General features: G+C 49.9%; 1 protein-coding gene across 2 annotated transcripts in view; it reads left to right on the top strand.

Moving 5' to 3' along the window:
• The first annotated feature begins 310 nt into the window (after positions 1-310).
• Positions 311-26,921, top strand: part of slc43a1b (solute carrier family 43 member 1b) — a 33,230-nt gene continuing 6,619 nt past the window's right edge. The window contains exons 1-11 of one of the 2 annotated variants that reach the window (XM_088919279.1): positions 311-489; positions 10,942-11,096; positions 11,708-11,879; positions 12,024-12,079; positions 15,129-15,205; positions 21,729-21,821; positions 22,250-22,383; positions 23,235-23,389; positions 24,688-24,834; positions 26,154-26,189; positions 26,363-26,498. In XM_088919279.1, the coding sequence (XP_088775405.1) occupies positions 10,943-11,096; positions 11,708-11,879; positions 12,024-12,079; positions 15,129-15,205; positions 21,729-21,821; positions 22,250-22,383; positions 23,235-23,389; positions 24,688-24,834; positions 26,154-26,189; positions 26,363-26,498 (1,160 nt within the window). In that variant the 5' untranslated portion in view covers positions 311-489; position 10,942. The remainder of the gene's footprint in view (positions 490-10,941; positions 11,097-11,707; positions 11,880-12,023; positions 12,080-15,128; positions 15,206-21,728; positions 21,822-22,249; positions 22,384-23,234; positions 23,390-24,687; positions 24,835-26,153; positions 26,190-26,362; positions 26,499-26,921) is intronic. The other variant, XM_088919278.1, reaches the window with a different exon arrangement.

Below are 26,921 nucleotides of genomic sequence, written 5' to 3'. Positions count from 1 at the left end.
TGGAGGTGTCTGTACTGAGCCCTGTGTGTATTTAGTCAGTAGGGTGAGCTATGGCACAACAGTGCTCTCATTGACGTTTAAATACACTCGTCATGACATGAGGCGTGTGAGTGACTGAGCGAGAGAGAGGGTCTGTGAGGGGGGGGGGGGAGGAGGAAGGGGGACTGTAAAATTGGGAGCCTTGTATAGACAGCGAGAGAGCAAGAGGGAGGAGACAAACAGAAAGTGTGGTAGCGGAGTCTTTAAGCGTAAAAACTGGACGAGCCTGTTGCAGAAAGGAAACGCGTGGTTGTTTATATAGTAACCGATCATATCATATCGTACGTTTTTACCTGTTTAGCCAAGGAGAGCAAGAACGGGGAAGACTTCTGCCTCTCTATATTAGTAAAACAAGTGAGGGAACAGACACGTTTTTCATTTTTCCCCCACCTGAAGACGCCTTTCGAAGTGCGGGATCTTTCCACGTGAGTGGTTATTCTGAACTTTAGTGTAAGTTTGTAGTGTAAGTTTGCGTGTTGTGAGTGTCCCGAGCTGAACGCTTGCGTTTTGCCCGAGCGGCGCGCGGTAAAGTTGAGCTCGAGACCGGACTGAAGAGGGAGGGCGGGCTGAGCTCGAGCGCCGCCGCTGAACGTGTGGGCTCCGCGCGCACCGTAGAAACCCGACACGAGCATCACACACGTGGCAGCCGAGCCAGACCGACCGAAAGTTCGGAGGCCTCTTGGCGCTCAAACCGCCGAGCCGGTGTCGGTCCGCCCTGACCCGGGGGGCCCGGAGCTGAAGAGTCGTCAGAGTTGCGGCGACGAGCTCTGTCGGGACGGGCCGGACCGGCCCGGTGCTGGTCTTGTCGCGGGTGCAGCTGGTCCCACAGAGGCGGACTCCGCTTCCTCACAGTATCACTTATATTTCTCTTCTTCACACTTGTGCTGGACACCGAGACCTGTGTGATTACTGTAAAACCTTTAAACACACTCGTTTATCTCCCGAGTCCTGCATAGCCCTGCCGTGATACGACACAGAGACCTCACCTTCGTCTCGTATCGTACAGATTCCTGTCCCGCTCTCGCTCTTCCACATCATCATCATCATCATCATAATATTTTTATCATCATAGTGATATAATAGATTTAATAATACTACCAATACTTTTTTTAATAATAATGTTTTATATTTAATTCTTCTTCTTCATATTATTACCACAACGTCTGGGTTGAGTTTTTTTATATTAAAGATAATTAATTTTAATATTTTAATTGTAGTTATATTTTCTATAAGGAAAATTATATAGCTGTTAATATTCAAATTACTAACATTCAAATCCAGAAACCCTTGTGGCCTACATGTTCGTACTGGGAGGAGTGTTTCTCTGACTGGGGAGTGTGTCTCAGTGTAACAGCATGAACACACACAGGTGTACTGCACACAGGCTGGGAGGAGTGTTTCTCTGACTGGGGAGTGTGTCTCAGTGTAACAGCATGAACACACACAGGCTGTGAGGAGTGTTTCTCTGACTGGAGAGTGTGTCTCAGTGTAACAGCATGAACACACACAGGCTGGGAGGAGTGTTTCTCTGACTGGAGAGTGTGTCTCAGTGTAACAGCATGAACACACACAGGCTGTGAGGAGTGTTTCTCTGACTGGAGAGTGTGTCTCAGTGTAACAGCATGAACACACACAGGCTGTGAGGAGGGTTTCTCTTACTGGGGAGCAGGGCTTGACCAGGACCTGTCTGTGTGTCGTATCTGACACCAGTGGACGGCTGGTTCTGGTTGGGGCCCGACGGCACTCCACTCTGTTCCTCTCTCTCTCCCGCGGCGGTTGGCAGTATTTCAGCCGTAGTGTCCCGACGCTGATTCAGTGTCGGTGTGGCTCAGAGCAGTGAGCTTCGGAGCCGTGTGACCGAAAGGACTCTTCTCTGGTCTTAGGTCTTGACCTTGCAGGGCTGTGCTGGTATCAGCTGGAGTTGCCGTGGTTTAGGGGGATACACAGGATTTCCATGAGGCCTGATTGTGTTTTTGTGGCCTTGGTTGGTGAGCGGGCCTGTTGCACAGGTCCCCATGAAGCCCAAACCCTAAATAATGCTGTCAGATACTCTTAGCAGAAGTGTACGAAGGGGGTGAGGTTGTCGAGCTGGCCTCAGAGCCACATTCACGTCCAGCTGCTGGTCAGGCAGGACAGGGTGCCTGGGGGACCTGCCAGGTTCCCACTCTGGCCACACCACTCTCTCTCCTGGTGACTTTGAATGGAAACTGCTGTCAAGGTCAAAGGCATTTCAAAACACGTGCACCTGTACACGGGAGACTGAATGCTTTCACCTCCCCCATTTCCTCCTGTCTCTCTCACAGTCCTGCTCCTCCTGTCCCTCTGTCTCCCCTCCTGTCAATTCAATTCAAGAAGCTTAATTGGCATTACCAATGAATAAATTAGTGTTGCCAAAGCATATACAATTAACACAACATCTACAGATATTTACAGACATTTACAATACAGACATATCGTAATACATTTATGTACAAACATATGGAGCATTATTGAGAGACAGGCTCACTGCTCCTCAGGCGGTGACAGGAGATCACACACTGTATTATTATTATTGGGAGACAGGCTTACTGCTCCTCAGACTGTGACAGGAGATCACACGCTGTATTATTATTATTACTGAGAGACAGGCTCACTGTCTGCTCCTCAGGGTGGGACAGGAGATCACACACTGATTTATTATTATTGAGAGACAGGCTCACTGTCTGTTCCTCAGGCTGGGACAGGAGATCACACACTGTATTATTATTATTATTATTATTATTATTATTGAGAGACAGGCTCACTGTCTGTTCCTTAGGCTGTGACAAGAGATCACACACTGATTTATTATTATTGAGAGACAGGCTCACTGTCTGTTCCTCAGGCTGGGACAGGAGATCACACTGATTTATTATTATTGAGAGACAGGTACACTGTCTGTTCGTCAGGATGTGACAGGATATCACACACTGATTTATTATTATTGAGAGACAGGCTCACTGTCTGTTCCTCAGGCTGGGACAGGAGATCACACACTTATTTATTATTATTAAGAGACAGGTACACTGTCTGTTCCTCAGGATGAGACAGGAGATCACACACTGATTTATTATTATTGAGAGACAGGCTCACTGTCTGTTCCTCAGGCTGGGACAGGAGATCACACTGATTTATTATTATTGAGAGACAGGTACACTGTCTGTTCGTCAGGATGTGACAGGAGATCACACACTGATTTATTATTATTATTATTATTATTATTATTATTATTATTGAGAGACAGGCTCACTGTCTGTTCCTCGGGCTGTTACAGGAGATCACATACTGATTTATTATTATTGAGAGACAGGCTCACTGTTCCTCAGGCTGTCACAGGAGATCACACACTGTGTTATTATATTATTGAGAGACAGGCTCACTGTCTGTTCCTCAGGAGGTGACAGGAGATCACACTCTGTATTATTATTATTGAGAGACAGGCTCACAGTCTGTTCCTCAGGATGTGACAGGAGATCACACACTGATTTATTATTATTGAGAGACATTCTCACTGTCTGTTCCTCAGGCTGTGACAGGAGATCACACACTGTATTATTATTATTGAGAGACAGGCTCACTGTCTGTTCCTCAGGCTGGGACAGGAGATCACATACTGGGCTGCCAGTTCAACAGTAGGATTGGGACTTGTTGTGATTCCGGCAGGTGTGGGAATTCTGGGGTTAGATTTGTTAATTTGGGGGAAGAATGTTTCTCTAATCCCTGTATATTTGTCACAGTACAGTGTCTCTTTTTCCCTGCTGGATGCTGTCCTGTCTCTCTCTCATTGTCCAGCTCTGTTTCTCTAACAACAGCTGGAGAACAGATCACTCACAGTATTCTTCTAAGGTCGTGTGATCTGCTACAGAGACAGCAGTTTTTCGGAGTGAGATGACAGCTTTCTATGGTGGAAGTGTCTCTCTCTCAGTGTCTGTGTGTGTTTGAATATTGGTGCGATCCTTGGAATGCCGGCACAGCCCGGGTTTTCCTGATGTGCAGTTCCGGAGCGCGGGTGGGAGAGGCTCTGCTGTCTTTAGGAGTGCCTGGAGCTGCCAGGCATGCCTGCCCCCCGTGCTGTCGCTGTACGGATTCGATTGGAGGTCAGCAGGCTGGGAAATGCCAGGCACTCAGATACGTTGGATACTTCCCAGGTTAAAAAGCACAACTCAAGGTGAAGTGCTCTAGATTTTTTTTTCTGGTAAACACTGCTGGAGCTGGGTGTGTGTTAATAAACATGCCCTTGTTGCTGTTATTATCACACTGAGAGGCATGCCCTTGGTTGTACAAGCATGTCCTCATTACTGTTGTTTGAATTAGTAGCAGTAGTTTCCCATTCTTCACCTCTTTGAAATGCAAGTTCATATTTGAATCTCTAAATCTTTTTCTCTGTCCCTGACATTCAGTCTTGTTTCCTGTTTCACAGAAACTCTCAAATACACGTCACCGTTTACTGACATGGGTTAACACCTGTGTGTTACCTAATGTGCAGTCTCATTTTCTCTCACAGCTCAGTGTTAATGTCCTGTAGTGTCCAGTCAGTGTGTCTGGACTGTATTAACCCCTCTCTCTCAGTGCAGTGTTAATGTCCTGTAGTGTCCAGTCAGTGTGTCTGGACTGTATTAACCCCTCTCTCTCAGTGCAGTGTTAATGTCCTGTAGTGTCCAGTCAGTGTGTCTGGACTGTATTAACCCCTCTCTCTCAGTGCAGTGTTAATGCCCTGTAGTGTCCAGTCAGTGTGTCTGGACTGTATTAACCCCTCTCTCTCAGTGCAGTGTTAATGTCCTGTAGTGTCCAGTCAGTGTGTCTGGACTGTATTAACCCCTCTCTCTCAGTGCAGTGTTAATGTCCTGTAGTGTCCAGTCAGTGTGTCTGGACTGTATTAACCCCCCTCTCTCAGTTATTATATACTAGATAATACCCTAGCCCTTTTTGTCTGCTAAGATATAACCTTGTTCTGCTCCATAAAGAGGTGCTTCATCTAGCTGAATTATGGCTAAGGCACTGACAGTACGTTATACAGTATATAGCTTGCACAGAAATTATCGTCACTTTATTTTTATCACTAGCACATCACAATCCTCTGGGCATTCTTACTGTATTGCACAGCAGTGGTAATGTAAGAGCAGGTTCTGCTCTGTGTGTCTCTACTGTATGAGTTCTGGGAGGGGCCTCTGTATCGCATTACTCAGATGTGTGCGTCTCTCACAGGAAGCAGCTACAGAGCAAGCTGGCGGGAAACAGAGACAACACAGGGGGAGGGACAAAGAAAAGGGGCTGGGAAAGACAGCAAAAGAGAAATGTGCAGTATTAATACAGTACACACAGAGCACATTAACACTACAGTACATTAACACTGCACTGAGAGAGAGGGGTTAATACAGTCCAGACACACTGACTGGACACTACAGGACATTAACACTGCACTGAGAGAGAGGGGTTAATACAGTCCAGACACACTGACTGGACACTACAGTACATTAACACTGCACTGAGAGAGAGGGGTTAATACAGTCCAGACACACTGACTGGACACTCCAGTACATTAACACTGCACTGAGAGAGAGGGGTTAATACAGTCCAGACACACTGACTGGACACTACAGGACATTAACACTGCACTGAGAGAGAGGGGTTAATACAGTCCAGACACACTGACTGGACACTACAGGACATTAACACTGCACTGAGAGAGAGGGGTTAATACAGTCCAGACACACTGACTGGACACTACAGGACATTAACACTGCACTGAGAGAGAGGGGTTAATATAGTCCAGACACACTGATTGGACACTACAGGACATTAACACTGCACAGAGAGAGAGAGAGGTTAATACAGTACAGACACACTTGGTAGCTGAGACAGCCCTGCTTGTGGATGCTGTGAGAGCAGTGTGTGCTTCAGTATCAGTTACAGCCCAGCACCCCCAATTAGAACAGCTCAATGAGCACAAAGACAGCTGCGGAAGTGGCTGTAATGGGATTACACAGTGACTGACCCCGATACACACACACACTACCCCCCGCGTGGCTGCGCCTGCCCTGCGCGGCCGACTGACAGCCACACGTGCTGACCGCCGGCCGGCCGCGGCCGGCCCGGGGGACAGGGGGACAGGCCTGGGGGGCTGGAGAGGGCGGGACGGTCCGCGCTCGGAGAAAGGGAGACGCCAGCAGGCCCCGCAGCGCCTGTGAAGGTGGCGACCCTCGCTGGGCACAGCAGGCGCGCCGTCAGCGTGGGGCGGTCCTGCCCGACGTGCGTCTCTTAGCCTCGAGTCGGCTCTGCGCCGGACAGCCGCTGTCCGCAGGGCGGGCGGTGACCGAGGCGCTGCGGCCGCGCGGGCAGGGGTCTCGATCTGTTCTGGGAACGTCTGACGCAGAACCCTGGCATCCATCACCGCTCTGCGGGATCAGGGATTCGCGGACACATCGGCGCCTCTGGAAAGCTGCGAGGAGGGGGCTCCTGGCTGGACCCTCAGTGCGGGCCAGTCTCGCCTCAGCGCTGTGCAGCGAAGGGGAGAGGCGGTGCACTGCCCCCTGCCCAGCGATGCCACTGGCCCGTGTGAGCCTCGTTCGGAGGGCAGGATGGGCTCAGAGAGTCGTTCAGAGGGCAGGATGGGCTGGGAGGCTCGTTCAGAGGGCAGGATGGGCTCTGAGAGTCGTTCAGAGGGCAGGATGGGCTCTGAGAGTCGTTCAGAGGGCAGGTTGGGCTCGGAGGCTCGTTCAGAGGGCAGGTTGGGCTCAGAGAGTCGTTCAGAGGGCAGGATGGGCTGGGAGGCTCGTTCAGAGGGCAGGATGGGCTCTGAGAGTCGTTCAGAGGGCAGGATGGGCTGGGAGGCTCGTTCAGAGGGCAGGATGGGCTCTGAGAGTCATTCAGAGGGCAGGATGGGCTCTGAGAGTCGTTCAGAGGGCAGGTTGGGCTCTGAGAGTCGTTCAGAGGGCAGGATGGGCTGGGAGGCTCGTTCAGAGGGCAGGATGGGCTCGGAGGCTCGTTCAGAGGGCAGGATGGGCTCTGAGAGTCGTTCATAGGGCAGGATGGGCTGGGAGGCTCGTTCAGAGGGCAGGATGGGCTCTGAGAGTCGTTCAGAGGGCAGGTTGGGCTCTGAGAGTCGTTCAGAGGGCAGGTTGGGCTCTGAGAGTCGTTCAGAGGGCAGGATGGGCTCGGAGGCTCGTTCAGAGGGCAGGATGGGCTCGGAGGCTCGTTCAGAGGGCAGGATGGGCTCTGAGAGTCGTTCAGAGGGCAGGATGGGCTCGGAGGCTCGTTCAGAGGGCAGGATGGGCTGGGAGGCTCGTTCAGAGGGCAGGTTGGGCTGGGAGGCTCGTTCAGAGGGCAGGATGGGCTCGGAGGCTCGTTCAGAGGGCAGGATGGGCTCTGAGAGTCGTTCAGAGGGCAGGATGGGCTCTGAGAGTCGTTCAGAGGGCAGGTTGGGCTCGGAGGCTCGTTCAGAGGGCAGGTTGGGCTCTGAGAGTCGTTCAGAGGGCAGGATGGGCTCTGAGAGTCGTTCAGAGGGCAGGTTGGGCTCTGAGAGTCGTTCAGAGGGCAGGATGGGCTCTGAGAGTCGTTCAGAGGGCAGGTTGGGCTCGGAGGCTCGTTCAGAGGGCAGGATGGGCTCTGAGAGTCGTTCAGAGGGCAGGATGGGCTGGGAGGCTCGTTCAGAGGGCAGGATGGGCTCTGAGAGTCGTTCAGAGGGCAGGTTGGGCTCGGAGGCTCGTTCAGAGGGCAGGATGGGCTCTGAGAGTCGTTCAGAGGGCAGGATGGGCTCGGAGGCTCGTTCAGAGGGCAGGATGGGCTCGGAGGCTCGTTCAGAGGGCAGGATGGGCTCTGAGAGTCGTTCAGAGGGCAGGTTGGGCTCGGAGGCTCGTTCAGAGGGCAGGTTGGGCTCTGAGAGTCGTTCAGAGGGCAGGATGGGCTCTGAGAGTCGTTCAGAGGGCAGGATGGGCTCTGAGAGTCGTTCAGAGGGCAGGATGGGCTGGGAGGCTCGTTCAGAGGGCAGGATGGGCTCTGAGAGTCATTCAGAGGGCAGGATGGGCTCTGAGAGTCGTTCAGAGGGCAGGTTGGGCTCTGAGAGTCGTTCAGAGGGCAGGATGGGCTGGGAGGCTCGTTCAGAGGGCAGGATGGGCTCGGAGGCTCGTTCAGAGGGCAGGATGGGCTCTGAGAGTCGTTCAGAGGGCAGGATGGGCTCTGAGAGTCGTTCATAGGGCAGGATGGGCTGGGAGGCTCGTTCAGAGGGCAGGATGGGCTCTGAGAGTCGTTCAGAGGGCAGGTTGGGCTCTGAGAGTCGTTCAGAGGGCAGGTTGGGCTCTGAGAGTCGTTCAGAGGGCAGGATGGGCTCGGAGGCTCGTTCAGAGGGCAGGATGGGCTCGGAGGCTCGTTCAGAGGGCAGGATGGGCTCTGAGAGTCGTTCAGAGGGCAGGATGGGCTCGGAGGCTCGTTCAGAGGGCAGGATGGGCTGGGAGGCTCGTTCAGAGGGCAGGTTGGGCTGGGAGGCTCGTTCAGAGGGCAGGATGGGCTCGGAGGCTCGTTCAGAGGGCAGGATGGGCTCTGAGAGTCGTTCAGAGGGCAGGATGGGCTCTGAGAGTCGTTCAGAGGGCAGGTTGGGCTCGGAGGCTCGTTCAGAGGGCAGGTTGGGCTCTGAGAGTCGTTCAGAGGGCAGGATGGGCTCTGAGAGTCGTTCAGAGGGCAGGTTGGGCTCTGAGAGTCGTTCAGAGGGCAGGATGGGCTCTGAGAGTCGTTCAGAGGGCAGGTTGGGCTCTGAGAGTCGTTCAGAGGGCAGGATGGGCTCTGAGAGTCGTTCAGAGGGCAGGTTGGGCTCGGAGGCTCGTTCAGAGGGCAGGATGGGCTCTGAGAGTCGTTCAGAGGGCAGGATGGGCTGGGAGGCTCGTTCAGAGGGCAGGATGGGCTCTGAGAGTCGTTCAGAGGGCAGGTTGGGCTCGGAGGCTCGTTCAGAGGGCAGGATGGGCTCTGAGAGTCGTTCAGAGGGCAGGATGGGCTCGGAGGCTCGTTCAGAGGGCAGGATGGGCTCGGAGGCTCGTTCAGAGGGCAGGATGGGCTCTGAGAGTCGTTCAGAGGGCAGGTTGGGCTCGGAGGCTCGTTCAGAGGGCAGGTTGGGCTCTGAGAGTCGTTCAGAGGGCAGGATGGGCTCTGAGAGTCGTTCAGAGGGCAGGATGGGCTCTGAGAGTCGTTCAGAGGGCAGGATGGGCTCGGAGGCTCATTTGGAGGACAGGGAGGTGGTGCAGGATGAGTGCAGGGGGCTGACCCCTGGCCCAGCGTATTGAGTCCAGACTTCCCCTGTCGGACTCCTCAGCCCGCAGCTCTCAGCTCTCAGCTGTTGTCATTCCTCGTGAATTCTGCCTGACCTCCCCCTGCTCACAGGACTTCAGGACCCCCTGTGCCATGAGGAGTCCCCAGGGGCCAGCCGGCCAGAGTGGGGCGCAGAGAGACCGATGTGAGCAGGAGAGGGGCTCACTGAGGTCTCGTTAGCTTTACAGGAAGTGATGTCACTGCGAATGACAGGCTGGAGCAGGGCAGCAGAAGGCTGCTGAAGTCCTTCCCGAGCTTCTGTTTAAAAATTCACAGTGAGGGACCTCCATCTCATCTCATTCACCTGAACCAAGTACATGTCTGCCATCAGAAATCTTCTCACCCACTGCTGGCCAGTGAACACCTTGCTCTCAGAGGAAAGAGGGAGTCTGTGTCCGTTCAGGGAGTAAGGAAGCAGGCTGGCCTGGAGTGATCAGACTGTGGTCGCGGCTCAGAGTGTGAATATGACTCTACCTCACTCTAATTCTGGCAACACTGCAACTAAAAATGCTCTCTCTGTGTAGCTCCTACCAGCTAGTCCTGGCAGTAGCAGAGTCAGCCCAGTCTAGATACACACACTGGTGTCACGCTGTGGCTGGGATTCTGTTATAGGGTGATCTGGCTGTGTGTTTTCCAGTGTTACTTTGTGTGTGAGATAGCCTGGCGCTGTTGCTCAAAGTGTCTCAAAGCTCCCTTCAGAAAACTCATTGGTTAAGTGACACATTTCTTTGCCAGTTATTCTGTGTACACACAAACACACGCTGACTGTGTACTCATACTTATGATAGGCAGCACACACTGAAAATGTCTCTGTGCTAATGTATATGGTCTGTGTACTGTAGTGTCCAGTCAGTGTCTGTACTGTATTAACCCCTCTCTCTCAGTGCAGTGTTAATGTCTTGTAGTGTCCAGTCAGTGTGTCTGGACTGTATTAACCCCTCTCTCTCAGTGCAGTGTTAATGTACAGGAGTGTCCAGTCAGTGTGTCTGTACTGTATTAACCCCTCTCTCTCTCAGTGCAGTGTTAATGTCCTGTAGTGTCCAGTCAGTGTGTCTGTACTATATTAACCCCTCTCTCTCAGTGCAGTGTTAATGTACTGGAGTGTCCAGTCAGTGTGTCTGGACTGTATTAACTCCTCTCTCTCAGTGCAGTGTTAATGTACTGGAGTGTCCAGTCAGTGTGTCTGGACTGTATTAACCCCTCTCTCTCAGTGCAGTGTTAATGTACTGGAGTGTCCAGTCAGTGTGTCTGGACTGTATTAACCCCTCCCTCTCAGTGCAGTGTTAATGTACTGTAGTGTCTGGACTGTATTAACTCCTCTCTCTCAGTGCAGTGTTAATGTCCTGTAGTGTCCAGTGGCTCTGTACTGTATTAACCCCTCTCTCTCAGTGCAGTGTTAATGTACTGTAGTGTCCAGTCAGTGTGTCTGGACTGTATTAACCCCTCTCTCTCAGTGCAGTGTTAATGTACTGTAGTGTCCAGTCAGTGTGTCTGGACTGTATTAACCCCTCTCTCTCAGTGCAGTGTTAATGTCCTGTAGTGTCCAGTGGCTCTGTACTGTATTAACCCCTCTCTTTCTCTCTCTCACAGGATGGCTCCCTCACTCTCTACAGCATACCGACGGAGGTGGTGGATGGCAGGGTCTGCAGTGGTAGAGAACCTGCTGTTCTCTGCTGTGCTGCTAGGCTGGGGCTCCCTGCTCATCATGCTGAAGAATGAGGGTTTCTACTCCCACCTCTGCCAAGGTCTCTGTTACACCGTATTCACACCCACCGCACTGTACACACAACAGTAGACCTTTTTTTTTGCTCAGTCAGAATCGTCTGGACTGTATTAACCCCTCTCTCTCAGTGCAGTGTTAATGTCCTGTAGTGTCCAGTCAGTGTGTCTGGACTGTATTAACCCCTCTCTCTCAGTGCAGTGTTAATGTCCTGTAGTGTCCAGTCAGTGTGTCTGGACTGTATTAACCCCTCTCTCTCAGTGCAGTGTTAATGTCCTGTAGTGTCCAGTCAGTGTGTCTGGACTGTATTAACCCCTCTCTCTCAGTGCAGTGTTAATGTACTGGAGTGTCCAGTCAGTGTGTCTGGACTGTATTAACCCCTCTCTCTCAGTGCAGTGTTAATGTCCTGTAGTGTCCAGTCAGTGTGTCTGGACTGTATTAACCCCTCTCTCTCAGTGCAGTGTTAATGTACTGGAGTGTCCAGTCAGTGTGTCTGGACTGTATTAACCCCTCTCTCTCAGTGCAGTGTTAATGTCCTGTAGTGTCCAGTCAGTGTGTCTGGACTGTATTAACCCCTCTCTCTCAGTGCAGTGTTAATGTCTGATATGTGTATTTAGCTCCTTCTCTCTCTTTTAGAAGGTAACTCCTCAGTGTCTGTCGCGAACAGTACCTGGCTCAGCTGTGTGGAGCAGGAGGAGATGCTGAATCTAGGATTCACTATCGGCTCCTTCCTCCTGAGTGCGGCCACTCTTCCTCTGGGCATCCTGATGGACAAGTACGGTCCGCGACCGCTGAGGCTGCTTGGAAGGTGAGACGTGCTGGAGGAAGGGGTGAGAGAGAGGACGGCGGAGAGCATATGCTGCCATCTTCTGTAGTGTTGTACATGGGCTGTGCAGCGCCATGAGTCCAGTCTATCATGATGTCTGTATTCACCCCTCCCTTTCTTTCTCAGTGCCTGCTTTGCTTTCTCCTGCGCCATGATTGCTGTCTCTGCCTACGACCCTAAGAGTAAGTGACACTGTTTTTGAGTCCATCTGTTGTTCTTGTCCTCTCTGGTATGCGTGTTTGTCAGTATCTCTCTGATCTGTGTGGGTGTGTTTGCCTGTCTGTGTCTGACAGGGTGCTTGTGCAGGTCTGGAAAGTCTGGAAATGAAAATGACTTCTTGAAGTTCACACACATTTATTGGTGTTCAACAAGAATACACACGTGCGTGCTTCCGAAATCGGCCTGGTGAGAAACAGGGAGCGGTTATTCGTGTTCGTCTGAGGCAGCAGTTGTCTGGGTGTCAGACAGTGGCTCAGCCAGCTGAACTGAAATCTACCCGTGTTAAAACCACATTAGGAGGCAGAACTGGAAAGGGTTCATTTCCGGTCTGTGATTTTGGTTAGACTGGGTTCCTATGTATTTAATATTAAAATGATGAATGCAAATTCTGAGGTACGGGCACGATCCCACATACTGTGTGTGAACACAGTTGACTGGTCTCTGCAGCGAACATCACAGATGCAGTGTGTTTGGGGGAGGAGTTTTCTCATCATGGTGTGACAGTCCTGTCCTGTCTAGTCTTCAGTGCTTTCTGTTTAGCAAGCTTATATGGACACGCTTTGCACTTATGCACCATCAGTCCTCACATCTGTTTTCTTAAAAACACTTAAATGTGTTCGACAGTTCATTGTATCCATGCCAGGTGAGCAAGTTCAGGTGAGCATACGTTCAGGTGAGCATAAACACAGGATTTAAGTACCTATACAGAACCAAACTCAGCTGTACTCTCAGAGTCAGTCACGCAAAGCAATTGCTATTTTAAACTGAACATGCAATCAGCGTTCGTTGTACACTTTCGAGATATATAGCTAACAACAAAAATCGACAGTGGCGTGTCTGTGACACAAATGGCACAAACGATAATTATAGTTACAAACCTGAGGTCTACTGGTCCGACCTGACCAGACAGTGTTTGAGTACAAGAGTTACATAACACACTTCTGAAACAGTAATGCTACGTCGCAGGACAAAAATGTCGTAATGAGCCAGATGATCTTGTTTTGCATAAATCTGGAAATATCTGTCTATCCATAGGTAAAAACGTGAGTGAATTAGAAAAGTCATAATGGAAGTAATTGTAATCAAAGCCAGATAATTTCCACAATGTCAAACACAGTCTGGCTGTAGCTATATCCCAGCTCTAATTTTCAGCCAAGTTTCTGATCGTGATAAAAGGCGTTGTGGCCTTTATGCTGAAGGGGAGGGAATAATCGAACTGCAGGGCAGAATTCTGACACTGTTTTTATAAGGGCTGTTATTAATGAACTTGCACGTAACAGAGGTCAGTTATATGAGGGAAGATTTGTCAGTGCAAACTGCGTTCTTCAACTGGGATAATTTTTAATATTGTGCACAATATTGCAACAATATCTAAACCAAAGGGGGTTTGTTTTCTTACACTCTGTTCTGTTAGTTTTCTGTGTCAAGGCGCATAAAAAAAGCAGGAAAACTGTCATGTGAATATTTATTCTGTGTTCGTGAATTATCTGAGGTTTTAGTCGCTGAAATGTATAATTTCATCGCAAGAAAAATGTCAACGGAGCGTGCATGTGTTTCACAAAGACACAGATGTTCTAGATGGGTTTTGAAAATGTCTAAAAGTTTCATGGAAGAAGTCTGAAAGAAGCTTGGAATTGGTCTATGGGAACTGAGCAAGCACCCTGTCTAACCTGTGTGTGTTTGTTAGTATCTGTATGTTCTGTTATTGCCTATCTATCAATTGTAAAAGTACCGAAAATATTTATTTTGGATCTTATTTTACCCCTGTTGAGTTTTATTTGAGTGGAGTTTGGAACAGTAAATACTATAATACAAGACTCAATGGGACATCCCAACAGAGTTAGGAATACAAATGTGTGTGCTTCTGAACTTTGTGTGTCTCTGTACTTGTCTGCTATGCATGTGTTTGTGTATGTGTCTGATCTGTGAGTGTGTCTGTCTGTACCTAACTGATCTATATAAGTGTCTGTATCTGCTCTGTGTGTTTCTGTACCCGTCAGCTGTATGTGTTTCTGTACCTAACTGATCTGTTTAAGTGTTTAGTGTCCAGTCAGTGTGTCTGTACTGGATTAACCCCTCTGTCTCAGTGCAGTGTTAATGTACTGTAGTGTCTAGTCAGTGTGTCTGGACTGTATTAACCCCTCTCTCTCAGTGCAGTGTTAATGTCCTGTAGTGTCCAGTCAGTGTGTCTGTACTGGATTAACCCCTCTGTCTCAGTGCAGTGTTAATGTACTGGAGTGTCCAGTCAGTGTGTCTGGACTGTATTAACCCCTCTCTCTCTCAGTGCAGTGTTAATGTACTGTAGTGTCCAGTCAGTGTGTCTGGACTGTATTAACCCCTCTCTCTCAGGGCAGTGTTAATGTACTGGAGTGTCCAGTCAGTGTATCTGGACTGTATTAACCCCTCTCTCTCAGTGCAGTGTTAATGTCCTGTAGTGTCCAGTCAGTGTGTCTGGACTGTATTAACCCCTCTCTCTCAGTGCAGTGTTAATGTCCTGTAGTGTCCAGTCAGTGTGTCTGGACTGTATTAACCCCTCTCTCTCAGTGCAGTGTTAATGTCCTGTAGTGTCCAGTCAGTGTGTCTGGACTGTATTAACCCCTCTCTCTCTCAGTGCAGTGTTAATGTCCTGGAGTGTCCAGTCAGTGTGTCTGGACTGTATGAACCCCTCTCTCTCAGTGCAGTGTTAATGTACTGGAGTGTCCAGTCAGTGTGTCTGGACTGTATTAACCCCTCTCTCTCAGTGCAGTGTTAATGTCCTGTAGTGTCCAGTCAGTGTGTCTGGACTGTATTAACCCCTCTCTCTCAGTGCAGTGTTAATGTCCTGTAGTGTCCAGTCAGTGTGTCTGGACTGTATTAACCCCTCTCTCTCAGTGCAGTGTTAATGTCCTGTAGTGTCCAGTCAGTGTGTCTGGACTGTATTAACCCCTCTCTCTCAGTGCAGTGTTAATGTACTGTAGTGTCCAGTCAGTGTGTCTGGACTGTATTAATCCTTTATCCTCTCCCTCTCTGCAGTCCTCTCTGCTCTCATCTTCCTCGCTCTGTCCTTCAACGGTTTCGGAGGAATCTGCCTGACCTTCACCTCGCTCACGGTGAGAGAATTAAAGGGACATGTGACAGAGAAAGGGGCCTGAGAGTGATGCATCAGTACGAGACAGACAGACAGCACTGGGTGACAGACAGCAAACTTCACACTGGCCAGCGCCACCCCCACGTTCAGCAATGATGTTACACCCATGGGGAAATATTACACCCGTGGTGATTTTCAGCTGAGTACATTTTAGAAATGAAATAATAAGAAACAACACTGATGTATTCCATACAAATAGACATTGTAGATACGCTGTTTTCCTGAGGCCGATTATATTCAATTGCAGTCTTTCGCAGACAGAACTTTCCCACTGTCTGCTTCGTCTTGCGTGCCATGAGTGGATGATATAATTTAATTGTCTTGCTGTACAGCTGTTCCCACAGAAGAGTTTTTGTACTTGAGTTAATTTGCAGTGTGCACAGTACGTTAATCTGTCTAGTTAACAGTGCACGGCTCCAGTAATCTGTGTCCTGCTCTGTGATGCAACAATGACAGAGCTATGTAGGTTTAAGCAGTGAAATAGCTATAAAAACCCGCTTCACCAATTTAAATTGTTCAGGTGATAGAACATGATTTAGGTACATTTGTTAGCATTTGCTTTTAACATTGTAGTTATATGTTTCAAGGTAAGGTACAGGTGTTTAAAGGTCATCTTTGTTTTGCGATGGAATGAGAATTTTGCCGATTGGACCTTGAAGAGTTTCTCACGACTCCTGCAGGCTTGGTTTTAGTGGTCAAGTCCGATTCGCACTGTGAGGGGTGCCGGTCCTGTCATCAGGGCGAGAGATGGCGAAGATGAGCTTGCATACAGTTTTATCTGTTCAGACATATTCCACCTCAATGTTGCAAGATGAGTAATACTGGCTTGAGTGTAGCGGGATTTAGGTTGTTGACTAACGCTCACCTTCCCCGACACTTCCTGTGTCCCAGGGGTGCAGTATCAGGGCAGTTGCACTCAGTACCTGCCCCCCGGGAGAGTGAGGGTGTGTCCGCACTGGAAACACCCTCTATCTGATCCTGCAAGAGCCCAGCCAAGCTGACAGACTGTTAGTTTTCACCACGTACTGTACATGACCACAAGCTGGGTTGTGTGTGTCGGGGCTACAAAAGTATGTAAAAAAAACAGAAGAAGATCCCGGAAAGTGACTTCTTGAAAAGAGTGGGAAAAGACTATTTTGTTATCCAAACCCTGCGCGTCTTCCTGCAGGTATTCAAATTTGGAGAGCTTTATTGGCGTGACCGAGGCACCGAAGTGCCGAGGAAGGCAGTGACGATTGCCAAGGCGCTTACAGGTGCTGAGGACACCGTCACAGGTGCTGGACAGGGGGCTGTGTCCAGGCTCACCGCAGAGGACCGGGTTGATGGGAGGCGTTAGGGCCTGTAGGAGCTGGGCGTCGCTGGCCAGCGCTTCCACGTGCTCCTTCTCATAGTCGAGGGGGGTGGGAGTCTGGAGGACTCCCGATTCCCCTCCTGATTCAGCAGTTATGTGTACGGGCGGTGCTGGATTGTGATTGTTGAGAAAACATCAGACCGGCTGCTGCAGTGTCAGGGGCACCGGGGGGCTGTTCCTGGCCAAACAGGATCAACCAGTAGAGTCAGACGGGTGGGGGGGGGGGGGGAATTAGAGGTTGCTGATCTAGATGTGGTGCTTGGAGAAGAGGGAGATGCTGTAGTGCTCATTCATGTGAAGAGCTGCTGTGAAGGGTTACTCCCGGGTCTCAGGGTGAAAGGTGGATAGTGATTAGTAAAGCGTGGATTGGAGACTGTGGGAGAGTGTTGAGATGGGAGCTGTGGTAACGATGTCGTTTGCACCTCGATGCCAGGCGTTGCCCGAGGGCTCGGCGCTGCTCAGGACGCCGGGAGTTGCATCAGACAGGCAGCCTCCTGCAGTACCCGGCAGCTGCTACAGCAGGGCTCACTGGGGTAGACTTCACGCAGCAGGCTCCCGTGCTCTCGAATGACCCTGGGCTCATGTCAGCGTGAGTGCACGCAGGTGCATTCATGTCAGCGTATGTGGGCCCTACGATAAAAGCTAGCACATGACTTCCAGTACAGAATTCCAGAACGCGCCCCTGCCCAATCAGAGCGCCACACCACCCACACACCCTCCCGCAGGGCGCTGCTCTGCTTTAAACCCACCAGAGCACCCTCCCTCCCTCCCTCCCTCCGCCTCTCCCTCCTTCTCTCTCCTCCCCTGGGCTTCATTCAGGTTTGTTCGGGCCGGGATGTGCGTCAGCCCGCGTCTCCTGCAACCGGAACCGAGCCGAGTGTTTCTCCTTTCAGTTTTTTCCGGTGTGGAATCAACCTTCGCTTGCCCGTTTCTTCAGCTGTGCTGTACTGGCATGACAAGAAAGTGTTGCCGAATCTGCGCCTGGGTCGACAACCCCCCCCCCCCCCATCTCTCTCTCTCCAGTCTTTTCCTTTTCCATCTTTTTCTCTACCTCTCTCCTTTTTCTCAGACTGATAAAAAGAAATATCATGGCTAGCAGGACATATGCGTTTTCTAAGTAACTGCAAGGTGGTAAGGGTGGAGCAGGTGATCCAGACAGTGTCGCAGTTCAGGACAGGAGGCACAGTGAGAGGAGTCATAGCGCCAGACAGATGTGAGCCACCCCACAGAATGAGCTGGGTGTTACCTTCTACGGCGGGAGAGCACAGCTGGTGACTGATTAGGATCAGGTGTCGTCTCCACCGGGACAGTGACCTCGGGGCAGGAAGGGAATGTCCCACTGAGGGAAGCCAGTGTCCTGGTCTGTGTTCCAGCCCCTGCGGGACGGTTCTTATCAGATGGGCACCTTTTCGGTGCATTCCTCTGCCTTATGTTTTATAACACAGATGTTTTCTGCCCCAGATGCAGATAAAATCATTTTTTGGGAGGGAATCCACTGATAAACAGAAAGAAAATGGGAATATATTTGTAGTCGCCCTCATATTCACAACGAAGGAATGCTTTGAATAAATGCATTACCCAGCAATATCTTATTTCCTAATTAATGCTGTTGTCTGTGTGGTGCCTCAAACTATCGTCCTCGATTGCAATACTTAATTTTCATTGTGCCATCAGCGCCTGTGCGGTGTCATTATCTGCTTTTAGGACTCGTGGTCACAAGCCTGCGATACAAGACAAAGACGCTGATGTGGTGTGCAATTAGTTTCACAGCTGTGTTTGGAGCAGTCAGTCTGAAGAGCCTGATTGGTAGGGAGCTGGGCACATTTTCTCCTTCCCTGCTAGAGGAAGAAGGGAGAGAAAGGCAGGGAGAGGGAGAGGAAGTTGGAGAGAGAAAGCTTTCTGTTCCATTAGAAGAAGGATCTACAATATCAACCCCCCAGAAACATCCTCCACAGAACACATAGAAACACAACACGCACTGGAATGCTAAGGGCTCAGTGCTACAGGTACTGATGAAGTACAGGCTCAGTGAGCACAGCCTGTACATGGACACTGGACACAGACAGACCTGACTGACCAGAGAGGACAGGCTCAGTGACCACGGCCTGGACACAGACAGACCAGACTGTCCAGAGAGGACAGCCTCAGTGACCACAGCCTGTACACGGACACTGGACACAGACAGACCTGACTGTCCAGAGAGGACAGGCTCAGTAACCAGGGCCTGTACACAGACAGACCTGACTGTCCAGAGAGGACAGGCTCAGTAACCAGGGCCTGTACACAGACAGACCTGACTGTCCAGAGAGGACAGGCTCAGTAACCAGGGCCTGTACACAGACAGACCTGACTGTCCAGAGAGGACAGGCTCAGTGACCACAGCCTGCACACGGACACTGGACACAGACAGACCTGACTGTCCAGAGAGGACAGGCTCAGTAACCAGGGCCTGTACGCAGACAGACCTGACTGTCCAGAGAGGACAGGCTCAGTGAGCACAGCCTGGACACAGACACTGGACACAGACAGACCTGACTGTCCAGAGAGGACAGGCTCAGTAACCAGGGCCTGTACGCAGACAGACCTGACTGTCCAGAGAGGACAGGCTCAGTGACCACAGCCTGCACACGGACACTGGACACAGACAGACCTGACTGTCCAGAGAGGACAGGCTCAGTAACCAGGGCCTGTACGCAGACAGACCTGACTGTCCAGAGAGGACAGGCTCAGTGAGCACAGCCTGGACACAGACACTGGACACAGAGAGCAGGCTCTACTCTCACTGCCAGCAGGGAGAAGCAGAGACTGAGATGCACTTTCTGTAGCACTGTGAGAAATACTCTTCTCACTAGACAAACATGCTTCCCTAAAATAAATCTAATCCCAGAATTAATTCCCAACACCTGCCATTATCGGCACAGATTCCCATCTTACTGGGGGAGGGAGCTGGACAGAGCTGCAGCTCAGTATGGGATCTCCTGTCACAGCCTGAGGAGCAGACAGTGAGCCTGTTTCACAATAATGTTTTATGTGATGTGTGCAATTGTCAAATTACATGTTTCCACTGTAAATGTGAGTAAATAATGTCTTAATTGTATTTGCTTTGGCAACAATGTAACTCATTGGTAATGCAAATACAGCTCTTTGAATAGATAGATAGATAGATAGATACTTTATTGATCCCGTGAGGGAAATTGCAGTGCAACAGCAGCTTAACACACACAACACAGCCACAGTGTAACGAATTATATAATAATAGTACAATACATACAATACAATACAAGAGTTACTCACAGTCCGGACGCACAAGAACAAACTAGAACAGAACAGTACACAGAAAATCGTATCACACTCATATTACACATATGAATATAAATATAGATGTAACTATAGATATAAATATAAATGTATTGCACAGGTCCCTGGCATATATTGCACAAAAAGTGGTTGTAAACGGGAAAAAGAAAAAGAAAAAGAAAGAGAACAGATGTAGCAGTAGATGTGTAGATGCGTTTAGTCCAGAAACAGGTCACTGTCGATGTTGCCTCTGCCAAGACGCAAGGTGGATGCGTTGTACAGTCTTATGGCAGACGGCAAGAATGACCTCCTGTAGCGCTCCCTGTCGCACCGTGGATGAATCAGTCTATTGCTGAACGTGCTCTTCATTCCTGCCAGCCTGTCAAAGAGGGGATGGGAGAAGTTGTCCATGATGGCCTCTAGTTTGGACCTCATTCTCCTCTCAGCCACTACCTCCAAGGAGTCCAGGTCAAACCCAATCTGAATCTGAATTTGTGTAAGAGGTAGAGAAAAAGAGAGACAGGAGAGGGTGAAGAAGGACTAAAAAAGAGAAAGAGAAGAAGTAAGAACACGCCTTTCATTGACAGAAACCAGGGCATCAGCTTCAACGTTTTGACCAGGCAGCTTGTTCCACACTCCCACCACCCTTTGTGTACAGAAGTGCCTCCTGTTCTCCTGTTGTTTTAAATGCTCTTCCCTGTAGTTTCTACTCGTGTCCTCTGATTAGTGTGTCACTGTTGATTCTGAATTGACTTTGTCAGTGACTTTGAGGGCTTTGAAAAGTGCAGGCTAGTGGGCTGTGGACTGGTGAGAGGCAGAGAGAGATACGGGCAGACACGGGGGCCAGGTGTCCTGATTTGACCCCTAGATGCTGGGAAGAGAGAAGGGGGAGGGTTGTGTGTGTGTGTGGGACACACCGCTTGTAATATTTGGGGGAGGGAGGCAGCTGAGGATAGAGGTCAGAGCTGAGGTACGGGAGGAGAAACACTGGCAGACGGAGAGAGGCTGGTCTGGAACTCCGAATCTAATTGGCTGCAGCTAATTTTAGAGGCGCATGATGTAAGGTTGCGTTATACTGATGTAAGGTCAGCTCCATTCCTCCACCTTGTGGTCAGTGTGTGTCACTGCAGGATATAAAACACTGAAACTTGTCCAAAGTAATGAAATCGGTAACAATACAGTATTAGAATAGTAACCAAAGTAATACAGGAATAATAATGAACTGGTCCAGTAGTTCACAGTTTATGGTTTTATCCTTGACACTGTTTGTCCCTGAGTGAGATACGTAACGACTTTCGTAATGTGCTGTGTTGATCTCCCTGTCCCTCTGTGTTAATGTACACAGACAATATTAGTAATGTGGTGCCTAGTCACTCAGTGTGTCTGTGCTATGTTAACCCCTCTCTCAGTGCAGTGTTAATGTACTGTAGTGTCCAGTCAGTGTGTCTGGACTGTATTAACCCCCCTCTCTCAGTGCAGTGTTAATGTACTGGAGTGTCCATTCAGTGTGTCTGGACTGTATTAACCCCTCTCTCTCAGTGCAGTGTTAATGTACTGTAGTGTCCAGTCAGTGTGTCTGGACTGTATTAACCCCTCTCTCTCAGTGCAGTGTTAATGTACTGGAGTGTCCAGTGTGTTTGTCTTCTATTAACCCTAGTGTCTCTTGTGGTATAAGAAATATCATCTCATGCCCCATGAATATAACTGAGCACTTTGTGCAGTATCCTAAGAAGCAGCAAATGGTGCTCTGCAGTTGGTTGATTTCCAGCTGATTTTTAATGTATGATCAATGAAGTGCCACATTAACCCCTTGTATACCTCTCTCTCTCTCACACAGCTACCCAACATGTTCGGAAATCTGCGCTCCACAGTGATGTCTCTCATGATTGGCTCCTATGCCTCCTCCGCTGTCACCTTCCCTGGAGTCAAGGTCTGTCTGTGTCTGTCTGGGTCAGTCAGTGTGTCTGCAGGTCCAAGGCTGAGGACCCGAAGACGGGAGCTCAGATGAAGAAGGAACGTGTTTCAGTCTGAGGGCAGGATCTCGGATTAAAAGTGCCTGCCTCTCATCTCTCTGTCTGTAGCGTCTTTCAAGAAACTGATGGATGAGATCCTTGGATTAATTAAATGCCAAGTACAAAATGGGATAGATTGGCCATCTAGCCTTTTCTTGTTTGTATCCACTCTTCTGACCTTTCTGTCTCGCAGTCTGACTCTCTGAGGCTTTGTCTCTGCCAGTGTGCAGACCTTGCTCTCTTTCATGTGTCCCACTGTGAATTTCAGTGTTTCTCTACTGTACCCAATTCTGACTTCCATGATCACTGTGCCAGCACTGCCTCAGCTTGTTCTCCTCTCTCTCAGCTGGTGTATGACGCAGGCGTGCCCTTCACAATCATCATGTGGGTGTGGGCCGGGCTGGCCTGTCTCGTCTTCCTCAACTGCTTCCTGAACTGGCCAGTAGAGTCCTTCCCCGCACCTGAGGAGATCAGCTACACGTCAGTACTGAGACGGAGGGATGGAAGGGAGTACAGGGGTGTTAGGACTTTACAGACACACTGACTGAACACTACAGTACATTAACACTGCACTGAGAGAGAGGGGTTAATACAGTAGAGACACACTGACTGGACACTACAGGACAATAACACTGCACTGAGAGAGAGGGGTTAATACAGTACAGACACACTGACTGGACACTACAGGACATTAACACTGCACTGACAGAGAGGGGTTAATACAGTCCAGACACACTGACTGGACACTACAGGACATTAACACTGCACTGAGAGAGAGGGGTTAATACAGTCCAGACACACTGACTGGACACTACAGGACATTAACACTGCACTGAGAGAGAGGGGTTAATACAGTCCAGACACACTGACTGGACACTCCAGTACATTAACACTGCACTGAGAGAGAGGGGTTAATACAGTCCAGACACACTGACTGGACACTTCAGTACATTAACACTGCACTGAGAGAGAGGGGTTAATATAAATAAACTACAGTTTTCTTGCATGCTGTTCTTCAGTGGATTAAAGTGATGCTGAATAGTGGAGGAATGGGTTTGAGGTGAACTCTTCTTCTTCAGTTGCCTTTCCTCTACCCACTGACCTTATGACAGTCAGTGCAGTGCTATAGTGCACTGTATTCACTTCGTGCTTCTTGAACTCATGTAAATGAACAGATAAACCAGTGTCTTGCTCTGCTCTTCCTATCTGTTTCAGCAAAGTTATCGGGGAGATCTGTATATAGAATATATATATATATTAAGGGGGATGTCAGATGCAAAAATGATTCATGTTTCCCCTGTTGTCTGACAGTTTGTCTTTGCCTCTTGCAGGAAAAAGATCAAGCTGAGTGGTTTGGCTCTGGATCACAAGGTGACAGGAGATCGCTTCTACAGCCATGTCACCACTGTGGGCCAGAGGCTGAGCCAGAAGCACAGGGACGTGGACTGCTCCGCAGAGAGCATAGACCACAGAACAGAGCCACAGAGTGAGGGAGGGTTTGACTGTAGTCACTGCTCACACACACTGTAGTCACAATAGTCACTGCTCTCACACACACTGTATTCACTGCTCACACACACTGTAGTCACACACACTGTAGTCACTGCTCACACACACTGTATTCACTGTAGTCACTGCTCTCACACACACTGTATTCACTGCTCACACACACTGTAGTCACACACACTGTATTCACTGCTCACACACTGTATTCACTGTAGTCACTGCTCACACACACTGTAGTCACTGTATTCACTGCTCACACACACTGTAGTCACACACACTGTAGTTACTTCTCACACACACTGTATTCACTGTATTTACACACACTAGTCACTGCTCACACACACTGTAGTCACTTCTCACATACACTGTAGTCACACACACTTGTCACTGCTCACACACACTGTAGTCTCACACTGTAGTCACTGCTCACACACACTGTATTTACTGTAGTCACTGCTCTCACACACACTGTATTCACTGCTCACACACACTGTAGTCACACACACTGTAGTCACTGCTCACACACACTGTATTCACTGTATTCACTGCTCACACACACTGTAGTCACTGCTCACACACTATTCACTGTGGTCACTGCTCACACACACTGTAGTCACTGCTCACACACACTAGTCACTGTATTCACTGCTCACACACACTGTAGTCACACACACTGTAGTCACACACTGTATTCACTGTAGTCACTGCTCACACACACTGTAGTCACACACACTGTATTCACTGTATTTACACACACTAGTCACTGCTCACACACACTGAAGTCACAGACACTCTATTTACTGCTCACACACACTGTAGTCACTGCTCACACACACTGTAGTCACACACACTATTCACTGCTCACACACACTGTAGTCACTGCTCACACACACTGTAATCACTGTATTCACTGCTCACACACACTGTAGTCACACACACTGTAGTCACACTGTATTCACTGCTCACACACACTGTAGTCACACACACACTGTATTCACTGTATTTACACACACTAGTCACTGCTCACACACACTGTAGTCACTTCTCACATACACTGTAGTCACACACTCTATTCACTGCTCACACACACACTGTAGTCACACACACTCTATTTACTGCTCACACACTGTAGTCACTGCTCACACACACTGTAGTCACACACACTCTATTTACTGCTCACACTCACTGTAGTCACTGCTCACACACACTGTAGTCACACACACTTTATCACACAGACAGTGTGTCTGGACTGTATTAACCCCTCTCTCTCTCCCACAGACTCAGTGTCATTTCGTAGCTCAGTGTGTTCCCCCATCTTTCTGTGGAGTCTGATCACCATGGCGATGACTCAGTTGCGCATCATCTTCTTCATGGGGGCGATGAACAAGATGCTGGAGTTCGTGGTCACCCGAGGAGAAGAGCACCGTAAGCACTTCCACAGGAACGCCGCCACACGCTGACCCACCACACACGCCCTGACGCCCGTCACAGCTTCACAGCGGCGGCCTGCCCTCCGCGGTGCGGGCCGCGGCTCGGTGACTAGGGGGTTGTAGGTTCAACTCCCAACTGTGACACTGCTGTTGTGCCCTTCAGCACGGTGCTGCCTCCCCTCAGTCGGCCCACTGAAACACCCCACTGTATAAATCAGCGCACACGTGAGTGGAGCTGGACAAAAATACCAGCTGGGGAAATATCTAGACATCGTGACTCCACTCGCAACCTTTCTGACATTCCCGTAGGACGCACTACACCCACGGCAGTGAGAGCCAGTGTGGGGAAGCCATAAAAAAGCAAACAAAATGTCAGGAAATAGTGTGGAATAAAAGTGGAGATTTAAATCCAGGGATTCTGTGTTCGAATCACAGTGCGCTGAGAAGACCTTAGAGGGCCTTCGTGCACGGTGCAAGATTGTAGTAGGTTTGGTCAACTCGTAATGGTGTTTCGCACAGAAGCTTGTGAGAACAGTTAGATCCTGATCTCGCTTGCCTGTATGCACAAGTCTCGCACCCAGCCCTTCCTCTCGCGTGTCTCTCCTGCGCCCCTCCCTGCCTCCCTATCCGCAGGCCTAGAACAGCCGCTGGAGAGCGTATTGATTTGGAGCACCTAGAGTCGATCGCAGGCCTGTTGTTCCAGCTCGTTTTTCATAAGTCACTAGTGTTTCCCTCCTTCGTAGGCCCTAAACATTTCGTAGGCCCCAGGCACTGGGCCTACAGTGCCTCATGGGAAATCCGGCACTGCCACATCTCATCCCTCTGTCACATTAGGATCCAACCCATCTACTGAAATGGATGTTGCTCTGTATGTGACACACAATAGACACTGAAGCTGATACAGGTGCGTGTCACGGTCACGCCAGTGGACTTTTCCAGAATCACCACTCAAACACTCAAAACAAGGGGATACCGGTGCAAACTCCACGGCGAGGCATGTAAAACTGAGAGCAGGAGGCATTTCTTTACACAAAGGCTGGTGGGAGCGTGGAACAAGCTGCCCAGTTGTGGTGTTGTGGCCGATACCACGGGCTTTTTCAGGAAACAGCTGGAGGAGATCCTCCGATCAATTATGTACTGTCACATAGCCTGTACAGGGGCTGAATAATCTTCTCTTCTGTGTAGCTGTCTTACATTTTTAAGATCAATTACTCGTGCTATCACTTGCCACAACCCCCAAACCCTCTCGTGTATCCTGCCAGAAGACTTGAACCTGACACTGACCCCCCTTGTGTGTCCTTCTTCCTCCTGCAGCCTCTGAAGCGGTAGCCCAAGAGGCGACAGAGCAAGGTGAGTCTCTTCCTTCCACGGCCTTGCTTTCCCATCGCGCTCATTTCCCATGAGCCTCTGGACTGCCGTCACGTGCCGGGGCTCCCTCGGTGTATTCGCTAGAGTGCGCTGGGGGTTGCCGGTGGCTCACACTGTGGCTGCTGGGACTCACATCGCGGGGTCTTGTGTTTCAGTGGGGTTCTACTCCTCGATCTTTGGGACCCTGCAGCTTCTGTGTCTGCTGACGTGCCCCCTCATTGGATACATCATGGACTGGAGAATGAAGGAGTGTGTGGAGGAGAAGAGCACGGAGACAGAGGGGGAGAAGTGGTAAGGAAAAGAGTGGACACTGGACACTACAGGACATTAACACTGCACTGAGAGAGAGGGGTTAATACAGTCCAGACACACTGACTGGACACTACAGGACATTAACACTGCACTGAGAGAGAGAGGGGTTAATACAGTCCAGACACACTGACTGGACACTCCAGTACATTAACACTGCGCTGAGAGAGAGGGGTTAATACAGTCCAGACACACTGACTGGACACTACAGGACATTAACACTGCACTGAGAGAGACTGGTTAATACAGTCCAGACACACTGACTGGACACTACAGGACATTAACACTGCGCTGAGAGAGAGGGGTTAATACAGTCCAGACACACTGACTGGACACTACAGGACATTAACACTGCGCTGAGAGAGAGGGGTTAATACAGTATTGACTCGCCGACCTTGTGCACTT

This window comes from Atractosteus spatula, chromosome 6, assembly GCF_055471065.1.
Source record: "Atractosteus spatula isolate fAtrSpa1 chromosome 6, fAtrSpa1.hap1, whole genome shotgun sequence".
In the NCBI taxonomy this organism is placed as follows: domain Eukaryota; kingdom Metazoa; phylum Chordata; class Actinopteri; order Semionotiformes; family Lepisosteidae; genus Atractosteus; species Atractosteus spatula.
This window is presented reverse-complemented; position numbering and strand designations above follow the sequence as displayed.